General features: G+C 40.8%; 4 protein-coding genes and 1 long non-coding RNA gene across 6 annotated transcripts in view; 4 read left to right on the top strand and 1 right to left on the bottom strand.

Annotated features, from left to right (window-relative positions):
- The window catches only part of LOC138056732 (histamine H2 receptor-like), an 11,333-nt gene extending 8,400 nt beyond the window's left edge, over positions 1–2,933 (top strand). Inside the window, exon 4 of the mRNA XM_068902595.1 lies at positions 1,670–2,933. Coding sequence (XP_068758696.1) covers positions 1,670–2,384 — 715 coding nt within the window. The 3' untranslated portion in view covers positions 2,385–2,933. The remainder of the gene's footprint in view (positions 1–1,669) is intronic.
- Positions 2,934–6,956: 4,023 nt separating this feature from the next.
- LOC138056730 (monocarboxylate transporter 4-like) lies at positions 6,957–16,208 on the top strand. 2 transcript variants are annotated; one of them, XM_068902592.1, is made up of 6 exons: positions 6,957–7,452; positions 7,595–7,670; positions 9,666–9,894; positions 12,591–13,162; positions 13,845–14,214; positions 15,809–16,208. In XM_068902592.1, the coding sequence occupies exons 1-6, from the start codon at positions 7,373–7,375 to the stop codon at positions 15,991–15,993; spliced, it is 1,512 nt and encodes a 503-aa protein (XP_068758693.1). In that variant the 5' UTR covers positions 6,957–7,372; the 3' UTR covers positions 15,994–16,208. The 2 variants fall into 2 exon arrangements, with proteins under 2 accessions (XP_068758693.1, XP_068758694.1); XM_068902593.1 differs by lacking the exons at positions 6,957–7,452; positions 7,595–7,670 and adding an exon at positions 9,222–9,487.
- LOC138056739 (uncharacterized) lies at positions 16,192–21,746 on the bottom strand. The gene is made up of 2 exons (XR_011133525.1): positions 20,911–21,746; positions 16,192–17,471 (listed from the first exon to the last, which is right to left on the bottom strand). It is a non-coding gene; the product is annotated as an uncharacterized lncRNA (long non-coding RNA).
- The window catches only part of LOC138056737 (uncharacterized), a 26,012-nt gene continuing 21,006 nt past the window's right edge, over positions 17,495–22,500 (top strand). The window contains exons 1-3 of the mRNA XM_068902605.1: positions 17,495–17,620; positions 18,082–18,189; positions 19,854–19,929. Coding sequence (XP_068758706.1) covers positions 17,586–17,620; positions 18,082–18,189; positions 19,854–19,929 — 219 coding nt within the window. The 5' untranslated portion in view covers positions 17,495–17,585. The remainder of the gene's footprint in view (positions 17,621–18,081; positions 18,190–19,853; positions 19,930–22,500) is intronic.
- The window catches only part of LOC138055831 (uncharacterized), a 28,903-nt gene continuing 28,371 nt past the window's right edge, over positions 21,969–22,500 (top strand). Inside the window, exon 1 of the mRNA XM_068901701.1 lies at positions 21,969–22,273. The gene's annotated coding sequence lies outside the window, so the exon portion shown is untranslated. The remainder of the gene's footprint in view (positions 22,274–22,500) is intronic.

The raw sequence follows: 22,500 nt of genomic DNA, 5'->3' as shown, positions 1-22,500 counted from the left end.
AAGAAAGACTAGTACTTAAGCCTGCATATGCGCACCTCCGTGGTACTTCCCATCAATTGACTTATTTGGACCCTTCACGATCCGTGACGCAGTTAAGAAGCGTACTACGTCAAAAGCATATGGAGTGATCTTTAATTGCATTGGAACCAGAGTGTATATTTGGACCTTGCGCCAGACTACAGCACAGAAAGATTTCTTATGGTGTTGCGAAGATTTGTCTCACTCAGAGAATATCCGTCAATTGAAAGATCTATTCCGACAACGGCACGCAAGTTGTCGCAGCAAGTCAGGAACTTAAGAATGTTACGAAACCCTGGGACTGGGAGAAGCTTAAAAGTTTTGGAGTTATGGAAGGCTTTGAATGGAACTTCACGCCAGCTGATGCACCATGGCAAAATAGAACATCAGACTCTCTCTCATCAGATTAGTCAAAAGATCACTCAAGGTTCCAATTGGAGAAAGCATCCTCTCGTTTTCAGAACTTCAAACGGTACTCTTTGAAGTTGCTAACCTAATTAATGAAAGACCTATAGGCCGTCATCCAAGGTCGCCCGAAGATGGTTCCTATTTAGTGTGCCCGAACGACCTGCTTTTAGGCCGTTCCACAACACGATTACCAAGTGGTCCTTTTAAAGAGTCAACAAATCCAAGACTTTGTTTTGAATTCATTCAAAACGTAGTTAATAGCTTCTTCCCAAATAAAGATATTTTCAACTTGCATTTGGTAACTTTATTATTGCCTTTTCTGTCCGACTAGTTTGGTGATACCAAAACAATTAGTCCTTCGCTCTCAAGGGCCACGGGTCAATAGCCCATTCGCCTTCGCCTTATGAGCTATTGACCCGTAGCCCTTGCGGGCTACGGGTCCAATTGTTAAATATACCTGCTGTACCTAATATGGTCAAGGAACGCGTCAGCAATAAAGAGAGCTGAAGACATTTTTGGAGCTCTGAGCATTTTTCTGACAAACAAAATCAACATGGAAGAGTTGTTGATCCTGGCGTTTTTAATAAAGTATTTATTCTACACGGTCTTACTGGATATGAAATTACTATAACCAATTCGGCGGGTTACCTATTACTTCATATATTTCCAGCGCGCCCTCGTAGAATAATTAGAGAGGTTTAGCAATGACAACGGCGACGGCAACGAGAACGTCACAAATTTGCATATTTATAATTAGTGGGCAAAAAACAATAGCTTTGCACGCTCTGCACGCTCTGCACGTGCGTTTTTCATTTTTGTCCATTTCTTTGCCGTCAGCAAAACAACAACGTGAAATCACCATATTTGAGGTTTTATGGAGGACGTCAGCACCTGGAGATAAATTTTCATTTTCTTCCCTAAATTACGCATGACTCATATCGTTTTCATTTTTGAGGGACTGCCACATCATTGCTATGTTAAAAAGCTTTGAATAGTCGCGAAGTGATTACAATGACGCGAATTTATGTTTCGAGATGACGTACTCGTTGCCGATCCCGTCGTCGTTGCTAAATCTCCCTATTGTTAATTGAGCAGGCTCTCCAAGGGACTGGGACTGAAACCACTAATTAAATTAAATTAATTAAAATGAATCTTCACTTGCAAAGCAGAGTTAACATTTTCTCGTATTTATCACACTGACTGCCATGAAATACTGACCAATATGTTTATCTTATCTTCTCAGATATCTTGCCATACTTCATCCTCTTCGTTATACTTCACTAGTAACTAGACCCAATTGCGTTGTGGTCATTCTCTTCATCTGGTTGTTATCAACGTTCACAGCATTGGTGCAGTTTACTTGGCTCGATCCAATCCACCACGACGTGAGGGAGAACCCAACCGATGAAGTCGCGAAAGTGGAACTCGCCTATGACATAGTTTTTCTCACTTTCTTCTTTTTTCTTCCTTTTGCGTTAATGAGCTTCACTTATGCTTACATAATTATTGAAATAACTCGTCAGAGTCGAAATATTCGCAAACATTGTGTTCCTGGTTCTGAACAAAGAGGGTGCAGAGCTAGTCATAAACGCAAGGCCGTCCCCATGTTCGCCTCTATGCTGCTTGTCTACGTAGTATGCTGGCTGCCGTATTTTGGTCTCCGCAGACTTGATGTTACAGAGCTTCCCATTCCTCTTGTGTATGTTATCGTATGGCTACGTTTTGTTGCATCATTGTTTAATCCTTGCATTTACATCATTGGGAAACGAGAATTCCGTAAGGTGATCTTTCATCGAGACGCCAAACGTGGTCACCAAACTAATCTTACCTCAGTCACCAAACCAATATTTTTGCAAAGAGAAACTTTCGCTAGTCATGAATGCGCCAATGGCACAGTTCTTGAGGAACACTTGTTATTTGTTGATGGCAGAAAAGAAAATGCATCACTTAATAGTTGACCAAATTTTGTCGATTGATTCGTTACAGTGTGTTCTTTTGCTAATGGCGAATTCCGTCATAAAACTGTAACCGTGGTGCCTCTACGCCTCGTTTGGTCTTACAATTTTACAATGTTCATGAAAAAACTATGATCGTTTGGGCGGCCGGGGTGACTACGAACTCCCTCAACAGGCTGCAAATCAAGTACCATGGAACAGAGACAACATTAATTGGCTACACCCGCATTTTGAAAGCAAAAACGTACGACGGAACTGCGCCTGATAGTTTATCGATTAGCAGATTTCTTTCTCTCTTTTTGGCACCCTGCGTTCTCTCTTCCCATCCCTCCACCTCTCACTGAAGCAAACCAAACGAGTGCCACGCGCGCGGCTAGTTTGTGTTCTGTTATCTCTTCCCATCCCTCCACCTCTCACTGAAGTGAATCAAACGAGTGCCGCGCGTGCGGCTTGTTTGGGCTGAAAGAACTTTGAGAGGGTGCGATATGACGACAATTCTAATTTAACAATACATGGTTGCAGGGGTGAAGGAAATTTATAAATACAAAAAAAAAAAACGTTATTATTCTTTTTTTTTTGTATGTCCCGTTTGCTTTGTAGCTTCATGCGCCATTCACTAATAAGCGTTGTCTATTTCACCTAAACCGGCCACATTTATTGAGAAGCTGGGGGAAGACTTGGAATTCGCATTTTGTCCTCAGTTCATCCAAGACCCTTAAAGATGGTTCTGTCGGAGTTTAACCCACGACCACTAGCAAGGAAGTGCGTTGTTCAAACTACCGGAGTATAACTGGTCTGCAAGCATTCTCCTGACCCGTCCCCTCCCCTCCCCTCCCTTTTTTCCCTTTGGTATCCCAGTGATGATGATGATGATGATGATGATGATGATGATGATAATAATAATAACTAGCAGTAATCGTAGATTATAGTACGTCGCCTTGGGACCTAAGGCACCTGGTTTCCATAAAGCATCTTAATCCTTTTACTCCTGGACTGAGTTATAGGGAGTTGATTTCTCACTCGAAATTACTTGTGGACTAAATCCTGTGGTGTTTTCATTGAAATGAAACTTCTTACTTAGCAATCATCCTTTCAAATCTCAGAGAAATCGACCGATCCGCGAGAACACAGCAACAGAGTCGGTAACCTTTTTAACATGTATATCCTTCACAATTGCCACAAAAACCATCCAGATGTTTTTGCTTGGCTCTAAAGAAGCTCTCTATGTATTTTTTCCCGAGATTTCGACTAAAATTCCTTGTTTTTCACCCTCCTGCGTGGAGGCCATTTACGTCTTGCTCAAAGGTGATCTTCAGCAAATCAGAGAATAACATCATTTCAACCGATTCCGATAAAAACTGGTCAGTGATTGGCTAAAAGCCATAACTCGTTACTGACAAAGTTTCGTGTCGATCGGAAATGCCTCCGATTTTCCCGAATTTTTCCGAATGATTCATCGGCATGTTGAATGTTATTGTGACTTTCCAAAATGGCGCAAAACAAACGCTTGGCGTGCTGGATGCTATTGTGACGTAGATTTGGAACCAACTGACAGTTCTCGCGCTTGGAACATGCACAGGCCACCCACGAACACACAGAACACCCAAACACTCAATTGGGAAGCGTCTCCTTCGTCGGCGCAAGAACAGAGGGGACTTTTTGTCAAAATTGAACGAAATTGAAGGGGTTTCCAGCTTCTCTGGTAATTTAGCCCTTGTAATTTTTCAGTCAAATTTCTGCTGTAAGATTGACATCTTTTCAAAAGCTTTTTAAGGAGGTCATGTTTATTTTTTCATGACCTTTTCGGCCTTTGACAAAGCCCACTCCAAAAAACAAAAATTAAAAAAACTCACCTCGCCCGCCTCGTTCCTTTGGCGAGTTTGGGCGAGGAGACGGCTGACAGTTCACTTTCCTCTTCCTTACCTGAAAGTCAGTGAAGAGGTTAAAAATAAAAAAGGACAACAGAAAGGCATTAATGTACGTAGAGAGTGCAAATGAGTTGGGCCACTATTCTAAAGAATCTTTTTTCCCAGAAGGCGAAAATTCGCCATAATTCTGCTATGAAAACTTAACCAGTGTATTTCTCAAGTGAGTTACGTTGGAGAACTACAGTAAACACCCGCGTATAAGAACCTAGTGATTTAAGAACCTACAGGCTGAAATTGGGCATTTTAGTACCCAAATATATAAGAACCTATTTAGGCTGGCAAAGAACAATAGGTTCTTATACAAAAAAACACTCTTATTTTGTAGCCAAAATACTGGATTTTAATTGATAGAAAATTTTGAAATTTCTGAGAAACACCATGAAAATTATTTGTTTAATTGAAAATCTTATAAATACAGAGTATAGAATACTGTATAAAATTATACTGGTGTAGCCTTGGGACTTGAATCTGTATAGTGCCCTGACTTTTGCTCCTGTGAAATACACATTACTGCTTGTCTTTTTCAGTCCAACTGTAACAGTGATACCCAAAGAAAATGTTTGTTCTTTCTGTGCTTCAATCATTTAGGAATTTCGATCCTGAAATTCCCTAACTTCTGAAATGTTCAGGTTGCATGTGGTTTCTTTCTTCTTTCCCTAAATTGGGTTGTTATTTATTTTTGCTGTTTTTATTTATATATTTATATTGCTGTTAACAATTTACATTATTATCAAATACAACTGTAAATATGGTAGCCTATGATACTGAATTTATTATTGTTTAAAAAATAAGGCTTGGCATTTTTGCTGTTTAAAATACAAATGTTCAACCATTATGACATACTAGTACTACAGTAGTTCTCTGAATGGTATCACTATGACAAGTCCTACAAATAAGAACCTACTAAGAACCTAATCAGCCTGAGTTCGGAAAAACTACCCCAAAACATAAGAACCCATTCAGCCTGAACCCAAAAATTCTAGGTTCTTATACGCGGGTGTTTACTGTATTCAGAGGCATGAGCGCATGCGCCAAACAGAGGCAAAAGGAATCAGTTGCGGAAAGATAGCACGCTTGCAAGGGATCCGTTTGATGGCCTTTTGGGCGGATTGCGCACGAAACTGTAAACCGCAAGACATTACATTATCAGGTACGTCTTTATTCCGAAGCTACAACTGAAGCTTAAAAATGAGTCGGCAGCGTATTTGCTAAATCGCACCACCGCAGCCAAACACGAAACGACCTGCGATTTTTTTTTGAAATCTTCATATAAGACAAGCAAACAAAAAACGAGATGAAGGAAGATGGAAAGAACAAGGTAATCAATTTTCCATTTGTTAGACGTACTTTGGCGGGGTGGGATGTGGCGGAGACCGGGACAAGGTTAGACTGATCGCAGTCCCTTCTGAGTTTAGTCGAACAGCCTGCTTTGGTCACGCAAGCGAGCAGAGGGAGAATGGTGATAGAGAGAGATACAGGGACTGCACGATCTTCTGCAACCGACGTCTTCAGAATCTGAAGATGCGCAAGCAACGGAAAGTTCGGATTTGTCCGTTGACAAAGGACCGCTGTCAGATTTTTTTGACGAATTAATTACTTCTTGTCAGATTGTGACGCCTTTTTCCAAGGAAAAGAGAAGCGCGATATGGCTTTTGAGGTTTCTATCATTTATCCCTTCAAATCGCTAACACATTGAACCCTGTGGCTGTTCTACCAACTGGTTTCGGCAATACCATTATTTATGATTTGGCTCGTAAGCAGAGACTTTACTTTATTATTTACGAGAGCTTTGTAATCTTAAAGGATACGAGTGGCCCAAATCAAACGCCATCGATCGGGGTAAAAGTCCCTTGTCGCAGCATCACGAAGACCAAATTCTATGGGTAGTTGCCTTTGACAAGAAGGGGAATTTGTTGAAGGACATGTCTTCAAACAAGTATTGAATCATCCTTTCTGCAGAACAAGTTCTGTCTTCTGACTTCACTAATTTTAGTGATAGTTGACGAGTCGTCCGTTTTAAACAAGAACTTGTCACTAATGATAGTTGTAGACCAACATCGCACCGTCGAAACTTACCAAAATGCTCTAGCATTAAATTAAATGTAAATACAGTAGATTTTCTGGGGTTTCCTTTCCGAATAGTTGATTGAATTGGACATGCACATAAATCCCGGGGGGTGGGACTCCCAAATGGAACAGACGGGGATGCTCGTCGAAAATTTTGAACTTAACTCCTAAAGGAGACCATCTGGGCGTGGCTCAAGCTTTTTGTGACCCCTAAAGGAGACTAATCTGGGCATGGCTTAAGGAAATTTTGACCCCTAAAAACAAGTTAAAAAGAAAATTTGACTTCTGTTTCTCTTCGCGTAATTCTGTGTTTCTTCGCGGAACCCTAAACGAGACCTTGACGGCTTAAAATATTGGCGCTTTGCCCGGAACGCCCAAAGCGAGACCAAAATCCAAAATTTACACTCCTGAGCGAGACGACGAGCATTCCCCCCCCCCCCCCCCCTCGGAGATAGATATTCAATTTCTCAACTTTCCAGTTTCTCCAATAACACGGTCCTTCCTCTGACTGCGTAGTTCGAATGTCTTTTGCGCCAGTCAACATGGAAAAATACAGTGCTGTAATGTTTAAAAAACGAGCAGCAGAGCTGTGAGGTTTTTGGGCGGCTTCAAAAACATTCCACAAAACGAGTGTTCCTCGGGAGTCCGGTTCAAAATCAAAATGTCGCTATTGCCGATATTTTTGTAAAATTTTATAACTGACGAGGTGTTCATTACTTCGAGATTTCATTTTCAAATGACGACTAACTAGGCGCAAAGCGCGTATATATCAGTTGTTTTTTACAGATTTATTTTGTATAAAGTCTTTTTAGTATGTCGAACGTGTGTGAAAATACCGGTATTATCTTGTTTGTTCCGAACTTTGTCTTCAGCACGCACTATTTCTAAAAAAACAAGGGAATAAACTTATTGACGCACGTGGTAGCGACTATTAAGTCTTTGATGATCATCCGTTGCAATTAATTTGCACGCGAGATACCTTTCAGAGCAAAGATCATGAGGTTTTCAAAGATGCAGAGAGGACAAGATGACAGAAGTGTGGAAGTATTGCCTTACCATTTGGGATATCATGTCAAGTAGGATTTAATTTCTTGTTAAACCTGTTTTTCAGTTAAAGAAAAACGATGGCGACTGCTTGTTTATGCTCTTTCATTTCACACAGAGGAGCGCTTTTAAAATAAATCTTTGGTTTAACGGATTCATATTCCTCAATTTCAGAGTGCGTCGTGATTTTCTTGGGCACATGGCTCCTGTTCAGTTTACTAGCACAGATGATTCCTGCAGTTTTTGTCCGGTAAGTGAGATTATTTTGCCCCATGATGAACACACCAACTTGCGTGAGTCATTACCGAGTCTCTCACGCTGCCCTTATGTTATGCTAGATTTAACTCAGACGTGAACAAAATGCGCCGTTGCATACGCAACAATTTGCGGTGGTCTCGTTATACCAAGCAGCATTTATTTAACGCAGTCGATTAGTTATTCACCGCGATTCAACAATTCTCTGGTGTTAAATTACAACCGGTCTGTGTGAAGTTCTGGGTCAAAAGCAAAAATGGTCAAAAAATACGGTGAATATAAATAATCCGTTTTAATTGGTCAATGACGAATGCATAAATAGGTTATAAAGAGTGCGTGCAAGAGAGCCGGTTATGTAGTGCATTGCGAAACTTGATAAGGGATTACACAACGTGGAGTAATTTTGTTAAGTATACGGTAAATAAATCAAAGTTATCCTGTGGTAAGCTCGTGGAGTAAGTAAGATACTGCGTCAGGGAGGTGATATAGCGAATTATCAAGCCTAGAGAGTGGTCCTAGACGACACTCTATCTTGGAAGGACCAAATAGAATATTGGTAACAAGATCTCGTCAAGAATAGGTGTTCTGCGTCGAGCGCGTAAGGTTCTCCCCAAGCCAACTTGCCTAATGCTCTATAATACTATAGTCTTGCCATTATTCGATTACCGTTCGCCTGTCTGGGACAGTTGTGGGGCTGGGAGCAAAGATTACCTAGATGAGCTAAATAGACGTGCCGCATGTATCACTGAGTCAACACCTGGCTGGCCCAACCTACAAGCGCGCAGAAATTATCTCAAATGCCTTTTAGTCCATAAATGTCTTCACGGAATAGCGCCTTCGTACTTACTTTCAGAGTTTAGGGACGCACACTTTTTCCATGGCTATAACACCAGAAGCCGTGATTTGCTGCGCTCTCCCTTCGCAAAAAACTGCAAAGTATCAGGGGAGCTTCAGAATAAACGGGGCTCGAACTTACAACACCATTCCGAGAAACATTAGGCAAGTAGAGACGTTCAGCGAATTTAAAATCAAACTAAAGCGCAATCTTCAACAGTAACACCTGCGGTACATGCTGCATTTTATACCGTAACTTAATTATTTGTATAGTTTTTAATGTTTTATGTCTTTGTTTTGTGCTGTGTCAGGGCTCCATTTAAACTAGCTCTGCTAAATTGGATGCTCCTGGATAAATATTGAATTAAATTAATAAAATAAATAAAAAGTTACAAATGCAGTGTAATACATTATATTGAACGCAAGACAAATTAAATACGGTGTAATAAGTAGTCTGCAACTTTAATTTCTCATCATCGTTCTGGCTGTTGTTCTGATCATATCGACGAATGCAAATATCTTCGCTTAAATATCTCAGAGGACAACCGTTTTCCACCAGATATAGGAACCCAAGTAGTTAATCAGTCCGAATAAATTTCTTACCTCTAACTTTCGCGCGGAATCACAAATAATTGTGACGTTACGAATACGTAACACGATTAGTGATTCTTCTGTGACATGTTTATCTTTGTGGCATCGTATGCAAATTTTATAAAGCAAGTGTGTATATTGAGACAGATGCTCAACTGTTTCGTGTGCTTGTAATATTTTTTGAATTTTGTGATCCGTCGGTTTTGAAAGTTCAAAGAGTCACATGTGCGGAAAACGAAAAATTGTGTCTGGGACGTGGAAGCCAAGGTCCCCATTTTGAGGTTAAAAAAAGCCTGCTCCGCGGAACGAACACAAAAACGTCGCCTCCGAAGTCGGTCGTTTTTGCATACAGGCTCTGCAAGAAAAAGGCAAAATCTTTCTATTAGGGTAAATATATTAAATGTGGCGATCATTCCATATACTGCCTTGTTAAATCCACTTGTCTTCGTATGTAAATGAATAAGTTCACCAAGTGGTCTTCGTGCCGGCAAATGACCTACAATGTCCGACAAATGGCCTAGTCGTCTTAAAGATATGTTTATCTATAATTTTTTTGTTATTATAGCTCTCACAAGTTGAGATGGCCGATCAGCGGACCGCTGGGAAAAGGTTGATCCAAGTGGTAACGTGCGAAGACTCTGGCAAGGTAATTCCTTTTCAGGACAGTTGCTGGTCGTGGGTCGTATGTTTCGCAGGGGTCGTTTCCAACATTATTATCTGTGGCTTCACCTTTAGCTATGGCATCTTGTTCCCAGCTCTCTTGGAAGAGTTCCAGCAAGGCAAGGCTGACACAGGTGAATTATCTCAGATTTCAACTTTACTACACCGACAAATGCAAAACGTTAGGTTTATTTTGGTTTCTTTCGGCCTCACACCAGCGGCAGGCATGAACAACTTAACCTACCCGATTACCTGTGACAAACCAAAACCCCTTGTGAAGAAACGTATTCTCCGAACCAATGAAGTGCTACAAACCCTCCAGGGTTTAAAGGGTTTCTTGTCACAAAACAATAACGATACATAGAAAGAAACAAAAGTTACAGAGACTGATGCAGGCCTAGAATGGTTCACCACGCGACGAACTAACAATTTATAGCGGAGCTCGGCGCGCGGAGCACCATGATTAAGAAAATATGGGGTTTTTACCATTTAGCCAAATAATCCGGATGGAATGATCGTTCCATAAAGGTAAGTGATTTGCCGAATTTATTGTCCTACCGGATGAGAATGGCGCTTACTATTCCATCCCGCATATTTACTCGATCTTGTGAGAAAGGGCCTGGAAACGGAACGATTCTCGCAAATAGTAAGGGAATTTCCCGAATTCCGTTCCGAACGAAAAAGCGGAATACCTCTGGAGGTTGTCCACACTTTCCGAAAAGATTTTCCGGGAAATTGCCTTTCCATTTAACCTCAAAACCGCAAAATTTCCGGATTTTTTGGCTAAATGGTAAGCACCCATGGTGACACATCGATGCGAGATATTTTGGGTTTAGCTATGACGTCACCATGCTACCGTTCGTCCGTAAGTACGTCCCTACGTCCACCCTTCTATGTATGCTGATATGACAAGTATCACGTGAACACATCACGGGCTCAAGTTTAGAGCTCATCGAGGCGGCCATACTCGTAAAAATGGCCGCCTCAGTAAAGAGCCTTATGTGGTTCATATGTGCAAACATAATTGCTTTTTATGGACTGTTCGAAATGATTTTTGACGGAAAAACCTCTCCTAAAGTATGGGAAAATATCAGGGAAACAATTTCCAGCAATTTTTCAACGGTAGCTGGAAAAATTAACCTTTCATGAATTAGAACTTCATATCTTGGACTAAACAATTCAGAAACTTTGGTTTAAAATGGTTTTGAAAGATCTATTCATATTTTTTGCCCATCGAAGTCCGACAGGTAATTCATTTTGCCAAACACAATCGACTTTGTTTGTCGTCATGGAGAAATGACAAGTGTTGACACATATTTCCTTTTTAGACAAATTTGGTGGAAATCTTGGGTAACTTTTTGTACCCTAACAATATTTTTGCGAATTTTTGTACTTACGGTTATCTTTTTAAAAAGTCCTTGGTTTTGTGCTGAAAATTTTCTTTCTGAATAGCCTATTTTATAACCTTTAAAATGAGATATTCTAAGCCACATTGCTGTAAATAATTAAGTCCAGAAAAGTTAATTAGTTTCATGCGCCTTTGAGGATCCATGTCTTCAACCAAACGCAAATGAGATAAATAACCCGGGAGCTCCCGGCGCTTTTAGGCTTGGCTAAATCTATTTAGTATATACTCAATCCCCGGTTATTGCAATTGTGATTGGCTCGCCAAATCCCGGTTATCAGCGAACAACCGAGGTTTTAAGTGTCAGTGTGTCGAAAAAGAAAAAAATTCGGCGCGAAGTTTAAGTTTTGTCCGGCAAAATGGCTGAGAACAACATGTTTGGAGAAGTGTCTGCCTCGGAACTAACAGCAACTTTTGACAATGCCGTCCCAGAAGCTACAAGGGAAACCACAAAGTTCGGCATAAACATGCTATATTCAAAAGTACGAAACTGTGTTCTTCAAAAGCTTGTAATTCTGGCTGTCGTTATTTTGCGTTTTAAGATCGTGTAACAACAACACAAATGTTTACCATAATGTTTTACATCGTGAAGTATATACTAAAACAATAATTATAGCCAACTCGGCGTTACGCGCCTCGTTGGCTATTTATCACCTCATATCCAATTTGCACTCATGGAATAATTGTTGAATATTACACAGCATGATACGCATCATGCCTTATACCAATCGCACCCACACCCTTTTGATCCTGTGCCGTAGAAATATTAATTTCGTATTCGCACGCTCAACCGTCAGAAATTACACTTTTCTCCAAAATGAACGCGGAAAAGACAGAACAGCTAGACGAAGGAACAAATTTCAAAGTCAATAGGAAAATGTTGACGGGCGCATGAATCAAATCGAATTGTTCAAAGCAGAGTTATAGCTCAACTAAGTTAAACGTTCATGAACTATTCTATGGAAAAAAATACGAAACTTAACGGCTGTGAATAATGCAGCTGGTGCTTTTTTATTCATTATTCCTTCCCTGCATGGTTGGTTTGGGTTTACGTTTTTGCTTTGTGGTCTAAGATTCCGTTTTGAGGGGCATATAAAATCTGTTGGCTCTCTCTCTGCGGTGGACGCAGTCCCACGGAGAACGTGCTCGCGGGCTAAATTCTTGTCGATATTCGAACATATTCTTGGCCTCGGTGACCAGAATTTCACAACAAAAGCATTTGACTCCGACAAGAGTCCATTACCGGAGCCTCCATCTTCTCTATTTACCTTCTGAGTCAACCCCGTTCCTCATCTATTTATTTTTAGTGACACCTCTTGAGGGGGTTTTCACGCGTGTTTTCATGCGTGTGTTCACGCATTTTTTCACAATAGCCATCTATGATATTGTTCTAACATGCGAAATGCTTTTCCCTTCTTATCGCAGCGTGGGCAGGGTCTATTGCCATGATGGGCATGGGATTATTTGGTCCGGTCATTGGAAAGCTGTATCATCGCTTTGGAGCTCGAATTGTGACCTTTTTTGGATCACTTATTTGTGTAATTTCTCTGTTAGCAACATCGAAAGTGTCAAGTCTTTACATCATGTTCGTGACGTACGGAGGCTTTTTCGGTTTTGGATCATGTGGCGTTGTCATGATTACGTATATTGCTGTGCCAAGGTACTTTATGAAATGGCGCTCTATGAGCCTGGGGCTAATAGCCATGGGGCCCGGTGGAGGGTTGTTTATTATGAGCCCTCTTGTACAAGTGCTACATGAAAACTTTGGTTGGAGAGGGACATTTCTCGCCATAAGTGGCATTACGTCGGTCACTTTCATCTTGGTATTAGTATATAAACCAATCACATTGGAATCGGACAAGGAAGGATTTAATAAGGACCTCAAACATGACAAGAAGTTCTGGGACATCTCAATATTGAAACACAAAAAATTTATTATATGCACAACCTCGGCGACCATCATATGCCTTGGACATTACACTCCAACGGTGCATATGGTAAGAACGCTTTTATTATTATATTGATTTGTTATTCCCACCTATGTTGCCTGTATCGCAAGCATTTCCTTTATCTGAGCGTATTTATGCATATTTACGCTTGGAGTGAGGCGCAAATTTTGTCTCCTTTCCGTCAATGAAGTCTAGCGTTGTATCTGCATGAGCAGTTTACCAGCAAAGTAAAATTGTCTAAACTCAATATTGGCGAGATCAGGTGGTAATCTCTGAGTTTTTGACGTTTTTCTACTAGCAATGCTATACTGTTACCGTGTCAACAATTGGGGCCTCGCGAATGCCCTTAAAAATTACTTGACAATAACATTAGGCAAACAACAAAACGTTTTCCTAAAAGGACAGTGGACAGTGTTGTAATCCTTTTCCGTTTGAAACCCACAGTCGTTTGAGGCAAAAACGAAAGAACGAGGCATACAAAAAGGATCCCGTTCCACAAGCAGTTTTCGTTGGTACATTTAGCCATGCACAGCTACTGCTGACGACCCGTTGCGTTCTAGGGGAGTGATTGGCATATCTTACTAAAAGTTTGACAATTTCAGTGGAACTTCGTGTTAAATTTTCGGGGAAACATCCTTGGGAAGTTGGGTTCTTGGTTCTGTGCGGCGAAGTTTGAGTTTGTTACAAGTTATGGCAACAAAGTTCAAACGGCGTTATTCTTTTCTCAAAGGTTCGTTACTTAGAAGAAATTGGATTTTCCGAAGTAAAAGCCTCCCGCCTCTACATCTACAGTGGCTTGGCTTCTTTACTGATTCGCCCAGTGATTGGTCGATTTAATGACATCACGGTGATGGATCCTTGTTATATTTATGCCATTGCCGCGGCCGCAGAAGGCTTGGTTACCTTCTTTTTGCCTATGGCAACTTCAAGTCTACACTTCGTACTGTTCTTTGTGGTATATGGCTTAGCTGATGGTACAGTAGGGTGTGGCCTCAGTATAGCTGTCTTAAAAAGTCTTCCAGAACGATTGTGTCCTTTAGGATTTGGTGTTTTTCAATGCGTGACGTGCATTACAGCAGCCTGTGGACCTGCGCTTGGAGGTAAACTACACTTACTCATGCTCGATGTATCGAGACCAATTAACCAAAATAACAGTTTACGGAGGCATTTCACATGAAGTCACGGTGGTCTCGTTGGTAGACTGGGAGAATTCCCTTTCATCTCCTAATTTTCGCCACTTCGTGCGAGATGAGTAGCCCCAAGCTTCTAGAAATGCGGGCGCGGATGTTAGGATATTTTTTCCTCTCATCAGACTCTCCGTGCGCTTTTCTGCTAATTGAGGTTTGCATCTCACCAGGCTAACCCAAGGCAAAAAGAACGGCCGCTGGCAGTCTACCTCGTTGGTGACCCCAACCAGATAAACTGCAAAACAATAATTTTCAACTTTTGACTTTAACTCGGGGATACCCTACTACCACGAGTCGTACCGATGACCTCCCGTTTAATAGTTCGGATGCTCTACCACTTTGCTGCAGTAGACTCGTGGACCAGGCTCAGGTGAAAATTGTCTAATTTCGTTCCCAGGGGCTCCTCCCGCTCCAAGGGAAGGGAGGAAGAGAGACCCTGGGAACAAGAGTTGTCGAATGCGTTCTCATCAGTGCAGCAGAGACGATGCTATAGGTTACGCGCCTATCAAAGCGAACCTTCAACCTCCCCCCCCCCCCCCCGGGCAAACCGCGGGCATTTGACTATCCTCTATGCCCGAGGAGTGGGGAACTTGACCTTTGCCTGCGATTTTTTCGGGCGCCGAAGTCGCTAACACCTATAAAACATATGTTTGGACGACATGGAAGAGTTTAAAGGAAGAGATGTAGCATTTGTGAGCGATTGGCCTACAAAAAAGGTCTTCAAAAGGTCTTTGTTATAGACGTCAGGAGCCGACGACGATTGTTCTTTAGTAGGGTATAACAGACAAATCCGACGATAGGGTAGGGCATTTGAACACCCGTTTGGCCCAAGGGGGCGGGAATTTGAACGATCCAATTTTTAAAAGTTCAAATGCCCGGGCTTTGCCCGGGGGTGGAATGTTGAAGTTTCGAGTTGATCCGGCGGCGCATTACACTTAGCAAATTAATGAAGAAGTGTATTTCTTTGATGTTTAGTCGGCGATATTCTGGAAAAATGAGTAAACTTGTACGAGTCTCGTATACTTCAGGGGTAGAGCATGCGAATGATAATCGAAAGGACACTCGTTTGAGTCGTATTAGAAGCACTCCAATTTCTTACCCCAGTATCCCAGAGTAAGCTTCGAAAAATACATCATTTCACCTCTTTAATTTACCTGGGTTATTATATACCATAGTTTGCTGAACGCAAACGACAGTAGGTTTGCTGAGGCGTCTGCAAAGCGGCAAGCATCCTTTATTAAAGGAAATAGAAATGGCCGTACGGTTGAAACCCCATGACACAATGCCACGTTCTTGCGATTTCGTGTTTTCGTCATATGGCATGATGTAGATCAGGGAAACACACTTTTTTCTTTCATAAAACCTATATAAATCCTGGCCACGTTCCCTTCTTTTGCTTTTCAAGCTAGTCATCATTTTGTTTTACTGCTCGTTTTGCTATTACTCAGGGTTTCCTAGAACTCGTTCGGGAGCTTGATCATGTTCTGTTTGGATGTTTCTTCCCAAGGTTATGTAGCGGATTTGAAAGGATCCTATGTTCCTGTGTTCCGCATGGTCGGAAGTATTTTGGTGCTTGGTGCGGCTATTTTGGTAGGCGTTTTCTGCATCAAGAAATCAGACACACCGAGTACTAAGCGAGAAATACACTTTTGGGAGGAGTTTGTTGTTGTTGAAAAATGTTCAGTTGTTTAACCAACTCAAGATCGATTCAAGGGTGTATGTCTCCGATACATTTTCGAATCCCCGCTGATCGATTCTTTTCGATAATCAGCTTGAAGTCTGATTGTTGTTTCAGGACCTACAGATTCTACCTTGATGGTAGATTTGGTCAATATTTGTTGAGTGTACTGTATTTTCTATTTTAAAAACAACACAATTAATAAAGAAAATAAAAAAGATCTAAACTACTTTACTACATCTCTTTGCTTGTGATTTCTGAAGTCATTACAACGGAATTTTCTGTTAACCTTCCCATAAACTTTGTCTATAAAAAGGTAAAAGTTAGTGAAACGCAGTTGCAGTAAACATTTCCTGGTGTAACAAAAATGAAGGAGCAAAATTGCGAGACAAATTGCAAGCCTGACAAAAATTGCCGAGTGTAACCGTGCCGTTAATATCTTGTGATATTTTCATGTTTTTTACTTGTCAGTGACACGCCCTCCCCCTCATCTTACTGGAGTTACTCCGATTAGCTTAGACTTTTCGATTATTCACCAAAGATTTGATAATATTAATATTACGGCATTTTTTTTTTTAATGGAGGGCAATTTATTGGTAAGCATTTAAACTGGTAACTCAGAAAACGCTGGGAAGAAATGTGAATGTTACCAAAATTACTCAAACCAATAGCTTTTTGGATTTGCATTTAGATTCACGATTTGCATCGTCATAAAATCATAACAGCTTTTGGTGCTCTTGATTCGTAAATAATGGGACGCCATTTTGAAATTCAGTCCTGGCGAAAACGAGTTCTCTTGCTGCATGAACTTTACAAATTTGTTAGCCTGAATATTTGCTGACTAGAGTCCAATGGAATGGAAGCAAGTCTCCTTCTTGGGTGAGTTATCTGAATTCCATGTTATTTATTTACGAAAAAACGAAGAGCCATATTTTTGTATGGAACAAACTGAAAAGCACTGATAGGAAAAAAAGCAATTATCAGTAAATCTTTCGTTCAATTCTACATTTACATTGATATTGATATTGATATTGATATTGATATTGAACTAAATAATTGAAACAATAACTGCTTATTTGTCCCGTACACATATCTCTTTCATTGTTCAGTTAGCCTGCGTGGCAGGCCGTAGAAGGGGAGAGAAGGGCTCAAAAGGAGCGCGGGAGTGTAGGGAGGGAGGGAGGGGGAGTCCACTCCCGCTCGTTTTTTCTTCTTTCCCACCCCTTCGGACGCCTGCCACGCAGGCTATTGTTTAGTCTGTCCATGTAATCGAGGAAACCGGATCTAGACAGTATTCGGGCAGTCGTGGATCATAGTCTTCTGTACGTGAAATATATTCTTCTTCTGAGCGTTCAATTGCGATAAGTGTCTTCAGTAGTATGTCTATCCGTCATCCTGTGATAACCGTGGTATTTCTTCTTCCATTGAAGAGTAATCTCATCCTGTGGACCAGTGTTCCTTCAGTATATCAAGAGCAATGATCTAGATCTATCTGATAAAAATTGAAAAGAAACGAGAGTTTTGTCAGCTAGAAGAACGTGGCGCCTTGGCTTTGCTGTGTACAGGGAATGTAAGCGTCTCTGTATTAAGCCTAGCCTCAGAACAGATGTACCAACTGTACAATGGATACTCCAAAATAAGGTGAGACTCACAGTTTTATGTATATTAAGTGCCAAACGATCTTACTAAAGTTTTCCTAAGTTAAAAAAAATCTGCGAAAAGAGAGTGTCACCAGAACAATTCATGAAGCTAACCTCGAACGAGTGCCGAGGCTTAAATAGTGCAGATTAGTACCCACGTCACGCCACGTACTCAATCCCTGGGCCACTCACGCTGCGTGACATCTTATTCGAAAAAAAAATTCCGCATAAGATAGTCTTTTAAACAAACACACGCGGTAAGATTCTGAAATTTCATCACAAAAAAAACGTTTGTTGCGTCAATTAAGTCTTCAGAAAGGTGATATGGCCTTGTACTTTTCTGTAACAAGTCAACAGCAAAAATGTGCTTACACCGTAAAAACTCCAGGAAACACTTCAAAACGTCAATCAACTCCGCATAAACATGTAATGAGACTTGCTTTCCGCTGTTTGCCATTTCAGAAGAATTTTATTGGAAGCAACTGTTGAAGGTTCAGCTCGTTGCACTGATTTCTGGAGATGTTGCTGTTTTTGGTATTTCTTCTTCACCTTGCAAGTTTTGGACGAACGGTAAGCGGAAAATACTTGGGCGCTCTTAATTAAGAATATAATTTTTCTATGCAGTATTTAAATGTCTCCCCTTCAACAGAGTTTGGTTTTCTATGAAAGTATGCGTCACAAAGGAAGCAAACCACAGATATTGCGATCTGTATTTTTTGTTCTGGTTTACAAACCAACATTTATTTTCGTACCTCAATCAGGAAATAATAATAAATCGAGTCCAAAATTCAAATTTTCAAGGTATTTTACGTATAAGACTGAATATTACGCAAAGCATAAACTTGAATACTCCGGATATTTTGTGGACTTACTTTTCAAGTCCACAAAATATCCGGAGTATTCAAGTTGAATACTTGAATACTCCAGCCATGTGACCAGTCATGTCACAGTACTATCAGACGGAATGTAAAATCCAGGGTGTAAAATTCACTTTGCACGAACGGTCACGTGGTAGCCACGTGGTGGCCACGAACGGCCACGTGTACGCGCGGGAGTGTTTGGGCCATGGAAAGTGACGATGTTCATAATCCTGTAGGACGTAAAAGAACCAGCACACTTGTCGCAAAGAGTAGGGCATGTAATTCCCGGTGTTGTGGTCTGTCTTGTGATGTATCATGGTTGGGGGTAAATGCTCGGAGATATTAGCTACACCAAGCTACTCTAAAAATCCGAGGGTAAATAAAGATATATGATACAGGACAGGACGATACAGTCTACGTTTAAGTTTTTTTCAAAAGCGAAGGCCCTTTTATTGGTAGGTGTCCACTCTTTGACTTGAAGTTATAATATCTTTAGAAATTTTGGGCAAAATCTGGAATTCTCATTAAGAGTTTTCGCTTCGATGGTTTCACTTTGTGAGCGGTATTTGCATAAATGCCAAAATTTGAAGGCATGAAATCGCCTTCGCCTTTCCAAGCTATCAGGAAGAATAAAATTGAACTCCAAACAATTCATTTATCCATTCGCAAATTAACTGAACATTCCGCTCATGTCAAGTTGCTATTGCTCTGTATTCTTGCCGGTCACGCCAAAACGCAGACTGTGCAGACCAGGGGTAAAATATGGTGTTAACCTCACTGTTAGTGAGGGCTAACCGTAAACAAGCTAACCAGAATGTTATTTCTGGCGAGCCTTAGCGAAAAAAATTAAAATTTGTGGGATGTAAGATTGGAAGCATGCGCAGTCGATTGGGGTGTTATCATGTCTATAATATCATGTCTATAATCTGGGGTATTGATACTCGTGATGACGTCACGTGCACGTGGAAGGGAATCTCGTTGATCATCATTCAACCATACATGTTCGGTCTTTGAACCTCTTACATTTGACCACCGAGTCAAATTGTTCTTCAACGTCTTCAACCGTTGAGCGAAGAGAAAATCAGTTCTCGAGCTAGACCACCAGCAGTCGTCCTTCTTTCCGAAGAGCCACGCTCAACGGGTGAAATTATTATTTTTTGCAAATTAGTGGTAAAAACGAGTCATGTCACGCAATTGCGCGCTCCACTATGTCAAAGAAAAATAAGAGACTACTCGCAGTAATAATAATACTTTATTTTATTATTAGTGCAAGTCAGGGGTACTCCATTTAGGTACTCCATGGAGAAGGGCTCCTCGTTTTGTCCTCTCCCCATTCAAATCCTTATAATTTTTTACCCTCTGACTCTGGAACAGGAAACCGCGAACTCAAAATCCTTTAAAATCGCTCAAAAAACTGCTTTGGAGGCAAAAGGACGACGATGTACCACAGGTAAGGTAATTCAACGTTTATTTAACATTAATTGATATACATACTAAGCGATATACTGTTAGAGGTAAATCCAGTACATTTACTACAAGATGGAAGTGCGTTCTACAGGATATGTAGTGTGATAATGGAACACTGGGTTGTGAGAAGAAAAGCAAATAAAAAAATTATGTATGTCATTCCTGTGCATGTGCTCTTTTCTGGCTATGTTTGTTGTTTCAGTGGTGCGTTGGGTGTTGGTTGTATTTCTTCGCAGTTAAGCTGCTGTGATAGGTAAGTTTATAAATATACATAAAATATTCATTTCCAATAGTACGAAATGTTATTCAAAAGTCCTCTAGGTTGCATTCATCGACGTTTGAGGGAACTGTGTTCAACTCCTGATAAGAGAATTAACAGGAGTGATAATTGAACCATCTAGCTTATTAATATCAGACTCACTGATATGAACTACACAGTTCTGAGCATTAGCTATCGCCTGGATAATTATGTTGTCTCACCATGTACTTGGTGTCAACATTTGGCCTCACATTTGGCAGGCCTCCACCTCATTTGCTCTTGACTACTGGGTAATAATTTTGAAATCAAATGAAGCTATGATCCTCGCAGTTATGATCGCAATTTTGCATATCCGCAGTTCATATATGATCTATTTCATATATCATTTCATCGCTAATTTTGAAATGGCCACCGAGCTACACCACTCGGTAAATTTCTTTGGTACAATAGCCAAAGAGCTGCATAGCTCGTTAGATCTGTTTGGTACATTGCATAAGGCCAACAAATTACAACAGCACGGCGATTCTTCATCGAGCGAGTTGACCTCAACACGAACTGCAAATCCAGCACAGAACTGCGGCTTAATTCTTTTATTGGGAGTTGTACACAGTTCCTCATACTTCGATGAATGCAACCTAGAGGACTTTTTAATAACATTTCGTACTACTTCAAATGAATATTCAATGTACATGCGTATAAACTTACCTATCACAGCAGCTTCGCAGCAAAGAAATTCAACCAACACCCAACGCACCGTTGCAACGACAAACAGCCAGAAAAGAGCACGTGCACAGGAATGACGTATCCATGTACACGAAAACGAGGCCTAAAGCCCCTCCAAAAACCAAGAGAGGGGCGGCCAATTTGCAGTCTTCACAAAAAATCTCGATTTCTGGCGCCTGCGAAACGAAATTAGGATGCGTTCTCTCGTTCCTCGAGAACGCAATAAAATAACAATCGGGTACACACACACACATTGCGTGATGGTAAAAAAATTTCCGGGAATTCCGGTCAAAGCGAGAAAAAAGGAATACCTCGAAAGGTCTTACATTTTTTCCGAAAACACTCCACCGTGATAAACTGTTCCATCTGAATTCTCCCCGGAATTACCGAAAATTCCAGTCAAGTTGCATGCGCTCGAGGTTGTTTACCATTTCGAGAAAACATATTCCGGAAATTCCGGTTAGTTATTTCCGGGAGCAGGATGTCTAAAAAGGCAGTCGTGGGTGCTTTCCATTATGCCTGACCATCACGTCGGAGACCAGTGGAACTAACCAAGGAAAAATGGAACGACATTTCCAACCGGACCGAAATTTCGGTTACATCACAATGAAGTGGGACTGGAAACGCGAATTTTTGTCGGTACTCAATTCCTAGGTCACGCTGCGTGACGTCTCATTCGCAAAAAAAAATCCGCATAATTTATAAGATAGTCTTCGTTTACACGAACGCGGTTTCACATCGACACGGTTTCATGACTTCGAAACCGCGTCAAAATCGATGCGGTTTGGAAGTGTTTTATACACGGAATGCACTATGTGCTAAATTCACTATTTAGAATTGAACAATGCAAATTTCGCACCAAAATAGTAACCGTATTCAAATCGACCTGCGGTTGTCTCTGCGGTTTCGCTTTTACACGACAGATGAAACCGCTGCACTTTTGACAGCGGTTTCAAATGGACACTTTTGATCGGTGTCGTGTAAACAGAAGGTAAACGATGAGGTTACAAATGAGACCGCGTTCGTGTAAACGCTCCCTAAAACAAACACACGCGGTAAGATTCTGAAATTACACCACGGAAAAAAGTTTGTTTTGTCAATTATAGTCTTCGGAAGGGTGATACGAAGTTGTAGTTTTCTGACAAGGCGACAGCAGAATGTGCTTACACCGTAAAATTTCAGGAAACACTTCAAAACGTCAATCAAATCGGCATAAATTTCTATGCCGTTTATAGCCATTTCAACATTTTGTTAGAAAGCAAGTCTTGACGGTTCACCTCGTTGCGTTGATTTCTGCTTGATGTTGCTGTTTTTTCTTATTCACCTGGCAATTTTAACTCCAACGGTAAGCGGAAAATATTTGGGAGCTCTTAATTGAGAATATAATTTATGTACTATTTAATTGTTTACCTTTAACAGAGTTTCTGGTTTTCTATGAACGTGTGCATCACTAAAGGAGCAAACCACTTATTGAGATCTGTATTTTTTGATCTGGTTTATGACCCAACATTTATTTTGCTACCCTAATCAGCAAAATAATAGTAGCTCCTTGTCACTTCTACAAGCCAACAT

Source organism: Montipora capricornis, chromosome 7 (assembly GCF_036669925.1).
Source record: "Montipora capricornis isolate CH-2021 chromosome 7, ASM3666992v2, whole genome shotgun sequence".
NCBI classification, from domain to species: Eukaryota; Metazoa; Cnidaria; class Anthozoa; order Scleractinia; family Acroporidae; genus Montipora; species Montipora capricornis.
The sequence above is the reverse complement of the archived record's forward strand: the minus strand, read 5'-3'. Positions and strand labels throughout refer to the sequence as shown.

Excerpts from the sequence above, each read along its gene's own strand:
- LOC138056730 (XM_068902592.1), top strand. The coding sequence starts at position 7,373 with ATGAGGTTTTCAAAGATGCAGAGAGGACAAGATGACAGAAGTGTGGAA. Across the intron at positions 7,453-7,594 it reads CATTTGGGATATCATGTCAA|AGTGCGTCGTGATTTTCTTG; the intron begins GTAGGATTTAAT and ends CCTCAATTTCAG. Across the intron at positions 13,163-13,844 it reads ACACTCCAACGGTGCATATG|GTTCGTTACTTAGAAGAAAT; the intron begins GTAAGAACGCTT and ends CTTTTCTCAAAG.